The sequence below is a fragment of the Polypterus senegalus genome, chromosome 2 (genome assembly GCF_016835505.1).
Source record: "Polypterus senegalus isolate Bchr_013 chromosome 2, ASM1683550v1, whole genome shotgun sequence".
Taxonomy (NCBI): Eukaryota; Metazoa; Chordata; class Cladistia; order Polypteriformes; family Polypteridae; genus Polypterus; species Polypterus senegalus.
In genome coordinates this window covers 7,019,423-7,038,306 of record NC_053155.1, presented here as the reverse complement: position 1 = coordinate 7,038,306, position 18,884 = coordinate 7,019,423, and the positions used below count along the sequence as shown (strand labels likewise).

Below are 18,884 nucleotides of genomic sequence, written 5' to 3'. Positions count from 1 at the left end.
AACTGAGCATCATTTAAATGCCACAGCCTACCTGAGTATTGTTGCTTACCATGTCCATCCCTTTATTACTGCAGTATCACCATCTTCTGATGGCACCTTCCAGCAGGATAGTGGGCCATGTCACAAAGCTCAGAAATAAATCTCAAACTGGTTTCTTGACCATGACGATGAGTTCACTGGACTCCAATAGCCTTCACAGTTGCCAGATCTCAATCCAGTAGTGCACCAATGGGATATGTTAGAAAGTGAGATTTGCATCTTTGATGTGCAACTGACAAATTCACAGCAACTGCGTGATGCTATCATGTCAATATGGAGCAAAATCCCTGAGGAATGTTTCCAACACCTTGTTGAATCTACGCCATGAAGAATTACAGCAGTTCTGAAGGCTAAAAGGAGTGAACCTGGTGCTAGCAAGGTGTACCTAATAAAGTGGCCAGTAAATGTGTTATCGCAGTAGGGGGCAGTAGTGCTCCCTTGAACCCTCAGGTACCACGCCAAACACCTGGTAAAAGTGCCACAATAATTCTTTTTATTATAATAGTTACGTGCACTAAGCACCCTCCACTCCACACTATTCATAAATCAATACACAATAATAAATCAATAATCACAATCCTCCACTCCCAGACGCGTTGCCCTCCTACCACCCAGCTCAGCTCATTTTCTGGGAGTTCCCTCAGTCCTTTTATATTCCCTGACCCGGAAGTGTTCCCAGTCCCCAGTTTATGTGATCTTGTATCACTTCCGGGTCAGGTAAAAAGTACTTTTCTTCATCCCGGAAGTCCGTCACTCTTCCTATGACGAACTTCCGGGTCATAGTGTACAAATAAGTCTTTGGTCCTTCCTGCAGCTCCCTCTTGTGGCCCCTGTGGTATCCAGCAGGGCTGAGGATAAAAACTACATAGTCCATGACTCCCTGCTGGTCTTAGGGGCACCTCCATACTGCAGGGAGGGCTCCATCTGGCGGCTTGAGGGACTTGGCCGGGATAAACTGCCGGGCACAGTCCACTGTGTATGTGTTGTAATGAAACACAAAGTAGGAAGAAAAAGGTCTGGGGAATTGCCCCCTATATCAAATCAAACATTCAAGAAATGGCTCCAGAGTAATGTCTGGTTCCGTGTCAAAAACAGGGACAACTAAACACAAAAGGAGCTGGACTTTTATAATAGCCAGGGAGGAAGATGTGGAGTCCAAAATTGAAGCCGGAAGTGACCTCGGTAGAAAGTACTTTATGCAGGAAGTACTTTATGTTGGTTTCCCTTCAGGGCATCCATATGAGAAGTACAGGAAAGTTTAGTGCACTTTGAAAAAGCCTGCTCTTGTTTTCCGCCTTCGGTTAAGCCCTTAGCTTACCTCCCAAGCACACGTGTGTGACAGTGAACATATAAAAAGACACATCAAAACCTCTGGATTGGATAACAGAGAGCTGCTGCTGTCACTAACAGAGTTCATGGTGGCAGTAACTTGTGTTTCAGACATGAGAATATTTGAGAATCCCACAGGTGTGACGTGAGGTGACGTGGAGATGGAGTTTCATTATTGAAGACTTGCCTGTACTTTCGTTGTAATATCAATACAAGTCCTGTTTAAATTTAGTCTGACATAAGGTGAGTTCTTGTTTAGGACTGTAATGTTACCCCCCACCTGTATTTGACACCTCCACCAGCTGTTTGGTCAGACGCTGCTCAAGGCCTTCACTCTCCTCACTTTCTATTAACTCACGAGGTCAGAGAGCATCAAAAAAGTCATCTTTGAAAGTTCAAGGTCTCTGATTTCTTGTACTCAGTTGACCAGATGTCTCCTTCTCTTGTAGGCCAAAAGGACCAAACAGACCAATCATTGTCAAGAAGAAGAAATCAAAGAATGTCTATTAGTTTAAAATAAAACCAAACACATTGCCGCAAACTAGCTGGCTCCTTGTCATCTTGTCTGATTGTTCATCTTTGATTGTCTACTTGATTTCTGTTGTCTTTGGTGACCTTCACAAGAGCAGACTTGGTGCTATGAAAAGCTCTCAACCTGACTGGAGGGACTCCATTAGATTATCATTAACAAGGAAAGACAGCAGCTGTACAAAAACAAACATTTAAAGAATTTAGAGAGGAATTACAATGTAGAGATAAGAGAGAAAGAAACTCGGGTCAAGTCCATGTTTTTAAGCCCAGGCTGACCACTGCATGTTTAAAGGATGAAGGGACAGTAGCAATGGTAGGTCAACAATAACATGAAAAGTCTCTCTGAAGAGAAGAGCTGGAATGACATCAAGAGGGGAGGATGTGGGCTTCATAGTGGGCACAGTTTGGGCAAGAAAGGGAAGACAAACAGAGTCAGACAATAAAGACAAGTCAGGGACAACAAAGGAACTGAGGCAGGTGGCGTGAGAGAAGATTTCATCTCATCAGTTTTATCAGTAAAAATTCAAAAACTCCTCACATGTATCAATGCCTACAGTACAGCTAAGTGTGTCAGAGTACGGAGTGTAACTTATTGAGCTGAACAGAACTCTAGACATCTGATCATTGGTAGAAATATCAGACAAGAGTTTTGTCTCTGCTAATTTGACAGCCTGCTGGAATTCAGACAGATGGGTTGTCAGAAACTCCTAAGATGTCTGTCATTTATCTTTTTCCATCTATGCTCTGTTTTCCTACACTTCATAATAAGAGTCTTCATGGAGTCGTTAAACCAGGGATGGCCTTTAGTTATGGAGTGTCTGATTTTCACAAGAGCCACAGAATCAAGTGTGGATCTGCATGCAGAATTATGAGCACAGAGTAACCGATTGAGTGGCACAGAACTAACAATAGAAGAATTTACAGAAATATCAGAACAAATATATTTAGTGTAGGAGTTTATAGTATGAAGGCTGATTCTTGAGACCCCAGGAATGACGATTTGAGAAGGTGCCACAGCACTGAGTATGACTGGCATTTGATCAGAGAGACGGACATCTTCATCATTAACATCACTGACAGACCAACCAGATGATAAGATCAGACATATGACCACGGACATGAGTAGGACCGTTTATAGACTAAATAAGATTAAAAGAATCAAATAATTAAATACTCTGTAATGAATGGCTTTGAAGTACAACAAACATGAATGTTCAAATCACCTAAGGTCAGTATTTTATCAGACACAGTCATGACCTCCTAATAAAATCTTTACATCATTTAGGAGGTCATATACAAGGGCAAAAAGCACTGCACCTCTTAATTCAACTTTTAACAATTGTATCTCAAAAGTTAATTATGTTTCAGTGTGAAGTGTGTAATATTTATGAACATTTTTAATAACAATGGACATCACATCCCCCAATACTCTGACGAGTTAACAAAGCATACGGTCAGCAGTGGAAAGTTCTAACAGTGATCTTGACTCATTAAAGTCCTGCCAGGTCTCTGTTAAAAGTAAAACGTCCAGTCCAGGAGGCACAATAACATCATTTTAACTAAAAGTCTCGTCTTGTCACGCATGAGTTTGTGAGGCTATCAAATATCACAGGCCGCTCTCATAAATGACTTCAATTCTACTGCCAGCAACAAAGAGGGATTGGAGTAGTTGGCAAGATTCAAATGTTGTTGATGTGGCGTACAAGTGGACCCCATTCAGTGCAAATCACTAGCAACGAGCAAATTGAGTTCTGTGAAAACAGGAACAACTGAGCAGATATTTGAGATGTTAGTAAAGATGAGCAAATCATTTAAAGTCAGTGGGAGATAAACAAGGATGACACTGTGAAGGATAAAAATCAGTCAACAGGATACAAAATGGTCACAAAACAAACAGCAAGTCATGGGGATTGTGTGCGGTGTACACAACGTTGGATATCTCTGGTCCATAGTTCTTGAGGCTGATCCTACAATTGGCTGTGAACCCCCCAGTCTCACTGAGATTGCACAGGCGATGAACCAGCTGAGGGGAGGAACGGCTGCAGGGATCTGTGGTATCCGGGTGAGCTTCTCCAGGCTGGTGGTAAGGCTGTCCTCCTGGCATTGCAAGAAATCTTTGCTCCCATTTGGGAGACTGGCATCATCCCAACTGACTGGAAAATCGGACTTATCCTCCCTATCTGGAAAGGCAAGGGTGATCGCCTGGATTGAGGCAACTACAGTGGGATAACACTGCTCTCGGTGCCAGGTAAGGTCCTTGTTAGAGTCGTCCTCAGTAGGATCCATGATCAATTGCTCACCTACCAGTGAACTGAACAGTCTGGTTTTATGCCTATGAAGTCTACCATCTACCGCATCCTGGCACTGAGTGTTCTCATGGAGCGCAAACACGAATATCGGCAGAGTTTCTTTGCAGCCTTTGTCAATTTTCGCAAAGTGTTCGACTCAGTTGATTGAGCTGCCCTATGGGACATCCTAAGGGTTTGTGGGGTCCCCTTGAGGTTGCTGGTATCATGGCCAGCCTGTAACTGGTTCTGTGAGTGCTGTTCAGAGTGGAGGCAGGATCTCTGCGTTTTCCCGAGTTGATTCTGGGGTTCATCAGCGGTCTGTCCTGCTCCTACTCTGTTTAATGCTTGTATGGACTGGGTGTTGGGCAAGGGTGTGGGGTCCAGCGACTATGGGGCATCTGTTGATGAAGAAAGTTTCACGGATCTTGACTTTGCTGACAATGCTGTGATCTTCACGGTGTCAATGGAGGTTCAGATCAGGGTGTTCGAGAGACTGAGTGAGGAGTCTGAGTGTCTGGGCTTGTGAGTGTCCTGATAAAAACCAAAGAGCCAGGCCTTTAATGATGTCTTGGGCACAGCCATCAGTAATGTTTCTGTTTGTAGAGAGATATCCTCTATCCCGATATCTCTGAAAAAGGATGAAGGTCCAAGTCTTTAAAGTCCTGGTGCTTCCTGTCTTACTATATGGTTGCGAGACATGGACACTATCCAGTGACCTGAGGTGAAGACTGGACTCTTTTGGTATTGTGTCTCTCTGTAAAATCCTTGGGTACCGTTGGTTTGACTTTGTGTCGAATGAGCAGTTGCTCATAGAGTCCCGACTGAGGCACATTGTGAGAGATCATCAGTTACGGCACTATGGCCATGTGGCGCATTTCCCTGAGGGTGATTCAGCTTATAAGATCCTCATTGTTGGGGACCCGAGTGGCTGGACCAGGCCAAGGAGTCACCCAAGTAACACCTGGCTACGGTAGAAAGAGGGTCATTTCTGAAGGGTGGGACTGGACCAAATGTCTTCCTGGGAGGTTGCAAACATCTGTGCGTGCTCCCCAACTTGACTTGACTTGCAACAGAATGTCACTTATTAATTGTAAAGATGTTACAAATGTGGTAATTAGGTGACTCTGTCAGCCATTAATCAGTCAGACTTTTGGAGGAGGTAAACAGAAGAAGATCAGTGAGGATGAGCGGATCTGACTGTGCAAAATGTAACTGTGGAGAGAATGGCGAATATGTGTTGCATCATAAAACTGGAGGAGCTCGCCCAGGTGTCCATCACAGAGATCATAAACACCCAGTAGAGGAAGACATGGGTGGGCAATGGTCACATATTAGCTCAAGGTAAAAACTGCACACCATTCATGAGCATGAAGGCCAAGGCTGAGGTGGCAAACAAGGATGAGGACTCCTAGCAGGGCAATTCTAAACTTACCCTCAGAAAGAGGGAATAGCAGGAACTTTAATTAATAGCAGCACTGGCAGTCAGGTACCAGTGCACCCATTTATCATAAGAGGAGCACATTGAGCAGGTGCCAAAACAAGAAGAATTTACTTTCAAACACAAAATCAGGATGAATAACGACAGTATGTTGAACGGGACGCCACAAAGAGAGCTGGCAGATTGAAATGTCTAGGAATGTCAATCACTGCTGACCTCAAGTGGGCTCTGCACATCCTGACCATAATCAAGATGGCTCATTAACTCCTTCACCTCCTCGGATTTCTCCATTTATGATCAGCAACTTCTGCAGGTGCCCAGTGGAGTCCATCCTCAGTGACTACTTATCATCCTGGTATGGCACCTGTTCAGCTCAGAGCCAGAGGGCATTACAGGGGATGGTGAAGTGGATACAAAATATTGACAACCACAGCTGCCTGTTTTTCAGGACATAAGAGAAAGGCAAACAGTTGTATTGTAGAGACGCCAGCCATTTTGCACAGTCACCGCTCTCCCACCTCAGCTCTGTTAGATGGTACAGAACCATCAGCACTGGCAGCAAGTTCAGGGACAGGCGACTTACCATCTGCTCACACTTACAAATCCCTGAGTGTTTCTCAGATCTGCTATATGATGTATTTAATGTATGGTGTTGAATTCACTGTTGTTTGTACTCTTTTTATCTCCTCATTAATTTTTTAGGTTATTGTGATTCTGTGCAATTCACCATACAAAAATAATCCAATATCTCATTTCAAATTCAGCTGTAACACCATCACCGTGCAGTCTGGAGAGCTGTACAGTAAGTCAAATAACCTTTCATTCAGTCATCACGTGAAGATACTGAAGCATCCAAAGGGCTAACAGACACTCGACATTCTTATTTAAGGACAACGTAAATGAATACATTTTCACAAATTCTAAAGAAGCTTTTAGCAGTTCCTCAGATGGTAGCTTTGGAACTGGGCCTTCTTTTCCCACTTTTCTGTTATGGGTAAATTGTTGAATCAGATAAAATGACGAGTGAGTAGTCTGGTGTAAAACATCATAGCAGTTTTTCTCCTACACAAGGAATTTTACTCAAAACAGGCCTGTAAGTAATTAGGAGTAATGGTGATTCTAAAACTCTCTGACAGACAAAAAAATGTTTTCTTAGTATGGCTTAAGGACAGTCCTGAAACATGTTGTAGTGCCTGAGCCGAGTGCCAATATGGAGTCTTTACGTGGCTCTTTTAGGTAGCTGTCCTTAAGAGGACCACTCACTGTTGTCACACTAAGGAGAATTCAATTGGCAGGCTTGTCATTTTTAAGGTTTCCCTGCCGCTGGCTCTGAAGCTGCTCATTTACATGAAGGAATGTCAGCTCATGGTGGTGGAGACTCATCCCCAGACTGATGTAACTTGTCAGCACCGATACACGGCTCTCCCCTCAAAGTCTCAGTCGACAACATCTTGAAACAATGCATGAACTCTTCAAAATGGTTGAGTGGACTTAACCCTATAACGCCTGAATTATTAATTTCAGGAAAAAACTTTTTTTTTGTTTTTATTCTTTACTTTCATAGTTGTCAATATATTTAACAACCAAAATATATTAAATAAATATAAAATTTGCAATGTTTTTTAAATGTAACCAAATTGTCACATTCGTCCATGGATTGATAATACAAGAATAAAAAATGCACCTTCATTTCTATGTTATTTTTCACCTTATTTTATTATTAAATAAAAAACAAACTGAAAACTTATTTTATTTATAAAATATAATACAAAATGTATTTGTTTATAATTTTAGTTAGTGTGAAATTGAACAAAACAATTTTTTTCTTTTGTGATACAAAGATGAACTTTGCATTTGCTGCAGACAAATACTGGTGCACTCTTGCAATTTACATTTTTGCATCTTCCTCTGTTTGTGACCTCAGGGTAATGGTGAAGACCATCCAAACGGGTATCTCTTCCAGGGATACTTTTGGTGGCAGGACCTCTTCTCTTTTTGTTAGCAAACTCAGCATCAGTAGAGCTAGTAGAAGGTCTGCCTCTTTTTGTTGGTCTATTACTTTTTCCTTCAAGAAGAAGAGCTTCGGCGATGCTCATTTTGAACTCTTGCAGACTTTGGATCTTTTTTTTTGGTAACTGAAGGCTCTCACAGTCTCTACGATAAAGTAGCCAAGAGTTCACAACAGTCACATCTATAAAATGAAAAAATAATTTGTGATAATATTTTTTCGATCTGATGTGAATTCTGTACAGTGCAATTAGCGAGTCCATCAAATCAACACCTCCCATAAACTGATTGTAGGTTTTCACAATAGCGGGGCAATCGATTGTGATGGTTTGTTTTGTCTTTTTGTCATATCGCTTACAGTTGGCCTTTGGTTCTGCCGAGGCAAAAGTTGACATAAGGTTTACAACTCTATTATCTGGCCATTTCACTACACGTACTTCAGTATCTTCAACTAGAGCAGTCACTTCTTGATAGGACCCTTTGCCTTTTCATTAAATCTTTGTCCTTGATTAGTGGGATGCCAGGCAAACGATTGATTCTAACAGTTCCCAAGCTAAATATTTTTTTCATTGCTAAAGTTGTCATCAAAGGAAGTGACGTAAACCAGTTATCAAAATATAATAAATGGTTCAATCCAACAGGAATTGATTGGGCCAATTTCAGTACTACATTTGAACTAGCTCCCGAGTCGGGTTCTCCTAATACCGGTTAAATTTTCTCTGAATATATGAAAAAATCATACATGATGCTTTTGTCATCGCAAAGAACAAACAATTTGTATCCCCACTTGTGTGGTTTGCTGGGTGTATATTGTTTTATGCTTGATCTACCTTTGAATGGAACTATCTGTTCATCCACGCATAGCATTTGGGGCATTGGTATTTCCCGAAACTTTTTTTGTAAATGGTCTATCAAAGGCCGGATCTTGAATAATTTATCTGTTTTCTCATTAGGTAAGGGAATTTGTGAATTATCATTGAAGTGAATCTTGGACTTTATATCTTCCCATTATCACTTCCGATACAATAGGACAGTTTAGTTTGCTCTTCCAATATAAACGTGAATTTGAGAGCTTCACCATCGACATAGCAAGCAGTGTACCCAAAAATTGCTCAAGTTCCTGGCTACTCAGTGCAAGAGGTTTATTGGGATTTTGCTGGATTGCATAAAGATTTGATTGGTCAACAATATGAGTAATGATATCCTTCGAGAAAAAATGTCTAAAATATTCAACAGGACGTTTTAGTATCCTAGAAGAATATATTTGTCCTAACCATTCAGGCACAGGTCTAGCTGTACCTTCTCCAGAAATGTGCCGCCAAACAGGAATTCTTTGCTTTTTTGATGTAGACGGCTTTGAACTTGTAGTTATTGGAATTGATTCTTCAACTTCAACAACTGAAGTTTCTAACTCATCTTCACTAGTATTATCATTACTAACTACGAGGTCTTCTAATTCATCCAAATCAAAATATTCGGGCGTATATTCACTTCCTGTCATGGGATAAAATAAATATTATTATCAAAATAGTTTGAATAGCAATATAAATAAAATTTTATATAGTAAAATTAAAATTTTTAAATATAATACACATTTTATTTACCAGTTTCATCCTTATTTGCATCTGGTTCCTTGTCTGAGTCTGTACCACTTCCATCTAGGTCATAAATTCGCCGTTTTCCATAAAACAAACCACAATCCATGCTGTGATAATTTTTGTCACCGTCGATTCAAAAGACAAACGTAACGAATTTGTTTCGTTTTGAAAAAGCGGAAATATATAATAAATATAATGTTTTTTATGCGTATTACACCTTTGACATAAAAACTACAGTTTTATGAACATATATAAAAAATATCAACACTAAAACTTCACTAGATTGAAAATTATAGTAAAATGCACTTAACGCCATTAACCTCAAGCGCACAATCGGTCAAAACATGTGCCCCTATTCAAGCAGGTTGCTGCTAAAATGCGTCACTAGCGGTATGCATTTGTACTAGTGAAGTGCTAGTGCTATTCGTTGATATCATCGTCGGCTCCAAAAGCTTTATAATTTCGGCACCAGATAAGTTTTAATTAAATGTTACGAAAACGTTGCACTCGGCGTTATAGGGTTAATTTCCATTGCGATCATGCAAAAGTTGACAAAGGCATATCAGCAGGGGTCTTGAATGCTTTGTTGTCAGGTGGCACAGCATTGGTTTTTAATGCTGCACTTCTGTACGTTGATCTATTCATCATATGTGGGCAGGTGAACATCGCTGTGTGGAGCTTTCCTGGAGCCTCCTGCATAACGCCGTGCATAGAATTCGCACTATAACATGATGTAAGCACAAAAGCTGAAATGTGCTTAAGCACAGAAAAATCCAGATGCAGAAATCTGTGCGTACTCCAACTCCCATCATAGCTAAAGTAGCACATTAAATGCTTTGTTTTGTATTTGATCTTCTATGTGCTCTATGTGTGTGAATAACTACTTGCTTCCATTCTTTCTCTTTCTCCGACTGGACACAGAATCCATTACCTTCGTGATATTACAGCTGTCTGAAAAATTTAAAATACTGAGATGTATACGTGATATACGATGGCGCAGTGATTGGTCATGTCTCACACAAGATGCTGCTGCGCGACCTTCGATGAAATAATTTATTGTAGCAGTACTGTCTCTTTCAAACGTACTAACCTCCAATTCCTGTTGTTACTTTTCTTTCCCCAAAAAACCAATTGCCACACAATAAGCTCTGTAATAGACATTAAGCCATCTGTAAGCTTACAATGACGATTCTTCAAAACTTTTAATGAACATTGAAATATCTTCATAGTACGTGTTTAATTATTCTATCCGTCTATCCTTCCAGTGTCGCGCCAGTCCCAGCAAATATACAGCGCGAGGCAGGAACAATACGTTAACTTGCTAGTACTGCGGCACCGTGTCCTCACATGTTTAATTTTTAACAATACAGATTATTTAAATGAAGTTAAAGTTTTATCTGTATAATATAATCAACATATTTTGCTGCATTTCATCTTAAAAATGATATCGTCATCATATGTAAATATGCGCTTTATAAAGTGGCTCAGGTTGTGCGATATTATAACTGTAGTAAAAGTTTACAGTGTGGTGATTGTACTTATAAGTACCAACAGTTCTACAAGGAGCAATGATTGAGTGCGTTTATAGTTCTTGGGATGAAACTGTTTCTGAACCGCGAGGTCTGTACAGGAAAGGCTTTGAAACGTTTTGCTGTAGCTGAGACAGCGTGTGCTTGATGCTGTATACCAATAATTCTCTTTCTGATCAGCGGCTGCTGTGATTCACACTCAGATACAGTGATATAAATACTCTGAGTGGTGCAGTGAGAGTAATATGGAAAAAGCTGATCCGCTGTGGCAACCCTTAAAAGGAGCAGCTGAAAGAAGAAGAAGGTGCAGTGAGAGTAACAACGCTAAAGCAGTTATGGTATTTGGAATACTATGGCTATTCCCTGGACCATTATATTATTACAAGTAATTTACAATCGGATGCATTACACTAATAAACAATATGCAATTAATTTCAGTGTGTTTATAAAGCCGCATCAAGACAAAGAAAGGATAACCACACCGGAACAGTAGCTGTGCTTTGATGCTGGGTGCCGCCAGTCTGCAAAACCGAATGGAGAACTTGCGTATGACAGGGAATGAGGTACCCTGGAAAAGTGCGTGACTTTACGCCAAGTGTAGGTTTTATACATTTTGATTTGAAGGTGGAAACGTTCTTGCGCAACATTTCTGTGCATACACACCGTTTATGCATGAGGCCCCTGGTCTCTCAAATGTCATCCTATCCTGAACTGACAGTGTAAATGGCATTCCAGGTACAGATCTCAGCTTTGAGGTTCTTCCTCCATGGCTGCACTGTAAAGCCTCCATGACACCCAAATGCTTTTTCAGCCACTGCAAATTCTCCAATATATCTGCTCTCTCGAGTGGCTCTGGGTCAGGGAGTTCCATCGTGTGGTACTGTGATCCTCAGACTGCAACGCCATCTTCCAGGAGCTCTCCAATATATACCATCTTGGCCAGAAGAGGCGAGGTCTTGGTGCCCATGGCCATGTCTTCTGTTGTAACTTGTTAAAGCTGTTCATTTTATTAAGATTTGCAGTTTAGCTCCATCTAGTGTGTATATCTGGTATTTTCCTTACCTTCCCTTGCTTCCTGTCATGTGATGTAATCAGGAAGTTAGTTTTGATTCAGGAAGGCTGCTGTTCCTGTGCATGGAAGTGCACCAGTCGCAGTCCTCTGTCATCTGCCCTTATCTTCATACTTGTGATAACATCGTCCACATGTATTACTTTATTTTAAAGTTACCTTTCCTTTTATACATATTAGCAGACAGAAGTTACTCCTTTAGAGGTTGATTTGTGTATAATGGCACAGTAATTTACATTTGAATGACATGTTTGTTTTTTAATATAAAGCCACTTAGTGCTTTGTATCTTTTTTCTCTGTTTCAGTTTCACCCTTTTAATTTCAATAAACCTGTGGACAAAGAAACAACAGTCTATAGAGTTTTGGATAAAGAAAGGTGTTTATTGGCCTGTCAAAGCACGTCGTCTGTGTGGACGCCAGGACAGTGAAAGGACGGCTTTACACCAGGAAGATAGTGCTGTGTATTCTGAGCACAAATCATGGAAGAAAAGAAGTCAGTGTCACTACAACCAGGGCCTGTGCTGCAGGTCCTGCGAGAAGCTCAAGAAGATCTACTGAAGCAGCTGCTGCTATAAAAACTACAACATGTATTTATAAAGACCACTTTCATACAAATGGTGTAGCTCATTGTGCTTTACAAGATGAAGAAAGAAAGAAAGGTTTATGTGAAAAAAAATCAAATTAGACAACACTAAGTAACAAAGAATAAAGTAAAGTCAAATGGCCAAGAATATAAAGAAGATAGACTGGAGAAAAACACAAAATCTGCAGGGGCTCCAAGGCCAAGAGACCACCCAGATCCACTGGGCATTCTCCCTAATATAAATGATCTCAATCAGTTCTCATGGCTTTCAGGCTTGATGTGAAAGAACTTGATGATGATGGTCATGTGGACCTCTCACCTTCAATCCATCAATGGAGGGACTGCATGGTGCCCTGATCAGATGGTGGTGGCACAGAGAATAGTAGGGGTTAGTATGGATTGTGGAGCCTTGATAAAAATAGTAATTCAATGCACACATAGTTTAACAGGGATACACTAAAATGTAGCTATGAGAAAGCCATGTTAAAGTAGTGGGGTTTCAGCAGTTTTTCAAAGTGCTCCACCATATTAGCCTGGCAAATTTCTATCGGTCAGCTATTCCAGATTTTAAGTGCCTAACAGCAGAAGGCCGCCTCACACTTCTTTATAGTTTAGCACGTGGAATTATAAACAGACTCTCATTTGAAGATCCAAGGTTACAATTTGTAGTGTAAGGTGACAGGCATCCTGAAATATACGATGGAGCAGATTATTTAAGGCTTTGTAAACCATAAACAGTATTCTAAACTCAATTCTAAATGGCACGGGTAGTGACATCAAAACTGGAGAGATGTGCTTGGATTTTATTTTCCTAGTTAAGATTCTAGCAGCTGCATTCTGTGCCAGTTGTAATCAATTGATGTATTTTTTGGGTGGTCCTGAGAGGACTGAGTTACAGTAATCTAGTCCAGTGGTTCCCAAAGTAGGGGTCGCGACCCTCTGGGGGGTCGTGAGACATTGGGGGGGATCGCGAGATGATTTCCAAGAAATCAAATACTGTATATTTTAACCACTTCGAGGATAGTTGGGGTCACGAGTCACTGGCACGATTATTTTGGGGGTCGTGAGCTGAAAAGTTTGGGAACCCCTGATCTAGTCGACTAAAAACAAAGGGGTGAACAAATTTTTCAGCGACTTCCAAAGTTATAAGAGATCTGACTTTTGCTATATTCCTGAAGTGAAAAAATGTTGTCCTAGTAATCTGATTGATATGTGATTTAAACTTTAGGTCCGATTCAATAACTACCCCTAAATTCTTTACCTCGTCTTGACTAAGCCTAATGGATCAAGTTTATTTCTAATACCCTCACTATATCCATTTTTGCCAATAATTAACATTTCTGTTTTCTCCTTATTTAGTTTGAGAAAATGACTACTCATCCATTCAGAAACACAAGTAAGACATTGGGGGTCAGTGAGACAAGAGAGTCGGGGTCATCAGGTGCTATTGATAAATACAGTTGTGTGTCACCAGCATAGCTGTGGTAGCTCACTTTATGCCTTGAGATAGATAGATAGATAGATAGATAGATAGATAGATAGATAGATAGATAGATAGACAGATAGATAGATAGATAGATAGATAGATAGATAGATAGATAGATAGATAGATAGATAGATAGATAGATAGATATCCCAAGGGGAAATTCACAAAGATAATCTGACCTAATGGAGGCATGGAGATTGAAAAGAGCAGCGGACCATGAGATACCCTTGTGGACCACCATATAGAATATCAAGTGTCTCTGAAGTATAATTACCACAACTAATAAAGAATTTTCTACCTGTTAAGTAAGACTCAAACCAATTTAAGACCCTGCCAGGGAGGCCCACCTACTGACTAAGGCTATTTCTAAGAAGTATCACATGAAGCATTCAGATCTAAGAGAATTTACCTGCAAGGCATTTACTACGTTAACTAGCGCAGTTTCTGTACTGTGATTTATTCTAAAACCAAACTGAAACTTGTCAAGAACAGAATGTTTATTCAAGTAATCATTTAGCTGCATCATGACTGCCTTTTCTAGGAATTTACTAAAGAAAGGTAGGTTAGAAATAAGTCTAAAATTTTCAAAAACAGTTGAGATTATTTTTCTTGAGCAGGGGTTTAACAACAGCACTCTTAAGACAATCTGGGAAGACCCCCATATCTAATGATAAGTCTACTATGTCAAGAACACTATCAATTAACACATCGGATACTTCTTTGTAAAAGCTTGTTGGTATTGAGTCAAGGACGCAGGTGGAGGGTCTCAGTTGAAAATTTATTCTACATAGATTGGGTAAATCTATCCTGGTAAAAGAATTTCATTCACTTAAAATGGAATACTGGGATTTAATAGGATCAATATTGGGGAGACAAGCTGTATTATTTTATTATCATTAATGTTTTGATTAAAAAATATATCAAAAGCCTCATAAGTTTCACTGGAAGTTTTTTGGAGACATTCCATTGAGTGAGCTGGGTTTAGTAAATGATCAATAGTAGAGAATAAAACGCTCCGATTACTAGCATCGTCTTATATATAAACGTCTACGCATGGAAGTGTGTGTATCAGTATGGCCCAGAAGTGACAGGTGGAGTTGGAGTGAGGGCTCCACCTCGGAGGAAACAGAAAACTCACTTAGCCGCTAATAACACAAGTTGGTCCAGCACATCAGCAAAACAAAACCTCACAAGAAAGACAAAGTCGCTTAGCCTCTAACATTGGAAGACAGTATCCCTTTTACTTTTCCTCCCGCGCTGCTGCACATGTGATATGAGCACGTCGGCTAAAGTGAATCCTCCTAGGAGACAGAGACGCACAGAGTAGTTCCTTTCAATTAACTGACACCTCTACATTTCAGTTATTTTCTGACGATTTCAATAGTTTCTAGGACCCCGGGCATTTTTACAGTACGGGCTTACACGGCTAGTTATTTATTATTTTAGGAAAGTTAACACTGACTCTCAAAATGGACTATGTTGTTGTATTCTGCTATTTTAGCCTTCAATATTTCATAATAAACTATCATTTTAATGTCTTCATTTATTCAGCTCTCCAGCATGTTTTCTTTAAATCAGACACTCATTGGGTCTTCCATGGTGTAACTGTGCCTGAAGATTTTATAATTATCTTTTCAGAAGCGACTATGTCAGCAGCAGCTGTCACTTAAATTTTTCCACCTTACTATTTACATCATTGTCATTATTGTAGTAAGCACTACAAACAGACTGGTTGCTTAAAATGTTTATAAACTTGGAAGCTGCAGATAAATCAAAGAAGTGTTTTTTAACATATACTTCTCATTAATTTTATCTATCAGTATTTCTGTATTATACAGTAAGAGAAAATGGTCTAATAAGCCGATATCCACGATATGCCTCTTATCCACGTTTAATCCTTCAGTAATCACTAAGTCCAGTCCCCCTTTGTCTGGTGGCTAACTAATATGCTGGCTCAGGTCAACAGAGTACAGGAGGTTCATGAATTCTTTTGCTTTCGGGTCACACTGATTATTGATATAAAAATTAAAGTCGCCAACTATTAGGAACCTGTCATAGTTATTAAAATTGACACTAAGTCTAAGAATTCCTCAAAGAAAGACACATTGTATTTAGGAGGTCTATACACGGACAATATTAGAGACTAAGAATCAAATCATTTGGACGATACTCTTGGGAAGGAAAATGTCTGTGATTGAAGAATGAACTGACATAGCAGAGTTAAAACACTAACAAGCCATGAATTTAAATCAAAGCTGCTATTCAAAAGGATTGGTGTCTAATTAAACGACTAGGTTGGAAACAAAACCTGCAAACACTTCAGCCCTCCAGGAACACCAACATTGCTCACCTAAATTATTTTTGTTTTCAGAGGTTCATGCAGAAGGATCCATTTTAGAGGTTTCCTTGAAGGGTAAGCAGGACAAATAGAGAGAGGTGGTCTACACATCTTGGCCAGGCCTGTTTAACTCCATTATCAGTTGATGGATTCAAAACCCTGGAAAGGCCACTTAAACCTTGAGTTCTCTTCCCTACTGTATGCTCCACAACTTGGGTGTCTGGTGGCAGAGCACAGTGCCAATTAGCCTTGTGGGCACTGAGTCTGTGAGGACACAACAGGAGAACTACCAGCAGTGTATAGATGTCAAAAGGACCATTTAGTAAAAGTGATCAATACTGCCTGTGCCAAAAGAAATAAGTAGAGTGATGTTTCATGACATTATCTGCTGTACTTAAACGTTTAGAGGATAGAGAACTCAATTTTATTGTTATTTAATTTTTATATTTAGTTTTTCTAAACCCTATCTTATTGTTATGTTTCCAAAAGATCACAGTGCCATTTTTGGACATTGCTATTTTGGATGTGGGTTGCTCATCTGCATGGATGAGTCTCAGCTACCTCAGATGGTTCTGTACGGTGAATTCGTGAAAGGATCCTGACTTCAGGGTGGTCTCAAGAAACATTGGAAGGAGTGCCTGACTTTGGTTGGTTCCATTCCTGGTCCCTCATTCTCTATCCAACCAGTAGCTCTGCCAATACCCACATTGTGTGTGTGTTGAGAACATTCTACAGATTTCTTTTGAGCTCCAAATGATGGTTACAAAACAAAACAAAGGCTTTCTGCAGTTCTACTTCTTATGTTAAGCGATTTGTCTGCTGGCACACCATGTGCTGTTAGAGCTAATGTCTGTCATGGCACAGCTTTTACACAATCCTGCACCCTAAAGTCAACTGCCGAGAGGGTCCTGACGTTTAAGGGCTATGGTTTGTTGGATCTGTAGTGAATTCAGCAGTTCTGCTGCTCTTGGCAGTTTTGTTGATTGCCTGATCGAGTCACTAAACTGACACATTTTGTAGACATTTGCCAGAAGGCTCAAAGTTCTTACTGTAATCTTTTTATGACTGTCTTCAAATGTTAGTGCTATTTTAACACACGTGGCCTTGTTTTGATAAAAACTGAGAACGTTCAACGCCTCATAAATATTTCTAACCTTTTTCTTTCTTCAGTTACATTGTTACAATGTTGGAGGAAACCTCACCTCAGTACACAATAAAGAGGCCAACCAATTTATAACAACCCTGATTTCCAGAGCCGACATGTCAAACCCTCACACTTGGCTTGGGACCACTGATTTTCCTGAGGTAAACCTTAAAACCTTCTTTATTTATTTTAATGGACCATCCAGGTGCTGTTATTGCTCAGCAATGTTTCCTCACGTCTTATTAAAACCTAAGAAGTGTAGAATTCTCAGTCACTCAGATTTCAGGGACATTTTCCCAGTTTATGTTGTTTTCTCCCACAGCCTAAAGACAGGCTGCTGTGATGATTGATAACTCTCCACTTTTCTTGATTATTTTGCCTTATTTTTGTTATAATACTACAACAATAGTCACTAACCCTAAAGTTAAAATGATGTACACAAAACCAAGTACTTGTTGCCTATACGTTTTAAAATAACTTTACAACAGATGTAAAACGATATGTGTGTATAATTGACCCACACACTCGCCTCTCACTGTACATCTCCATTGCTTTGTGGACACCTGGGGCTTTTTCACTTCAGTTTGATGGCTCACTTTAAAAAGGTTCTTGACGCTGTCTGCTCAAGCCTCTTATAATTCCTGTTTCTTGTCCTCGTTTTAACTCATGTGTTTCAGGCCTTTCAGTTTAGTATTTGGTTTGAATGTTTCCCACGTTTTTTGCCATTGCTTTTGCCCATGTTCCACATTTCTTGCTTATTTCTAACTGCCTCATCATCCACTTCATGTTGCTGTTTGCTTAATGGCATTTGTCATTTTTAATTATGGACCCTCATCTTTTGTCTGTTATATTTTCACTTACATTTCTACCTTTATATTCTCCCACGTTTGGCCACTTATTCACTTATGTGTCCTAAAGAGGGTCACATTGGCCACATGTCCATCTAAACAGTCCAGATACTTACATTACATTGTCATTTGTGGAATTTCTAAGTGCCGTAAAGAGATGAAGCCCTCCAAGGTCTGATCATAGATGTCACTCAATGTGCCAAGCTTGATGTGCCTTCTGTGGGAGCAACACAGCAGCAGAGCTCACTCAATGCCCTGATCTCTCACCAGGCTCCTTGTGTGTTGTTTTGTTCCCCACCATATCACACAAAGTGACCTCAGCCACTCTGACCATGAGCTCATATCAATCACTCAGCGCTTAGTTTTGGCTCCTGGGGATTTTTGTGGTCCACGCATTCGAATCTTCATCTTTGTTTTTTTTTTTTTTTTTACAAATGTCTGTACATTTACTGTACGCATTGTTCACTGTTGTTTCCATCATCTTTGTTTGTATTTTCACTTTTTGTTTCTTGTTTCATATTTTTTTACTTTTGTACCAATTATTCTCTTCTTATTTTTTCATATACTTATAAAATGTTAGGACTTTGCTGAGTTAAGGCAGCAAATTCATAAACCATAGCATGAACACTTTCAAGCACATTTGGAACACACAAAAAA

General features: G+C 39.9%; 1 protein-coding gene across 1 annotated transcript in view; it reads left to right on the top strand.

Moving 5' to 3' along the window:
* LOC120524132 overlaps positions 1-12,386 on the top strand; it is a 68,315-nt gene extending 55,929 nt beyond the window's left edge. The window contains 2 exon segments of the mRNA XM_039746010.1: positions 6,328-6,422; positions 12,134-12,386. Coding sequence (XP_039601944.1) covers positions 6,328-6,422; positions 12,134-12,386 — 348 coding nt within the window.
* Positions 12,387-18,884: the final 6,498 nt, after the last annotated feature.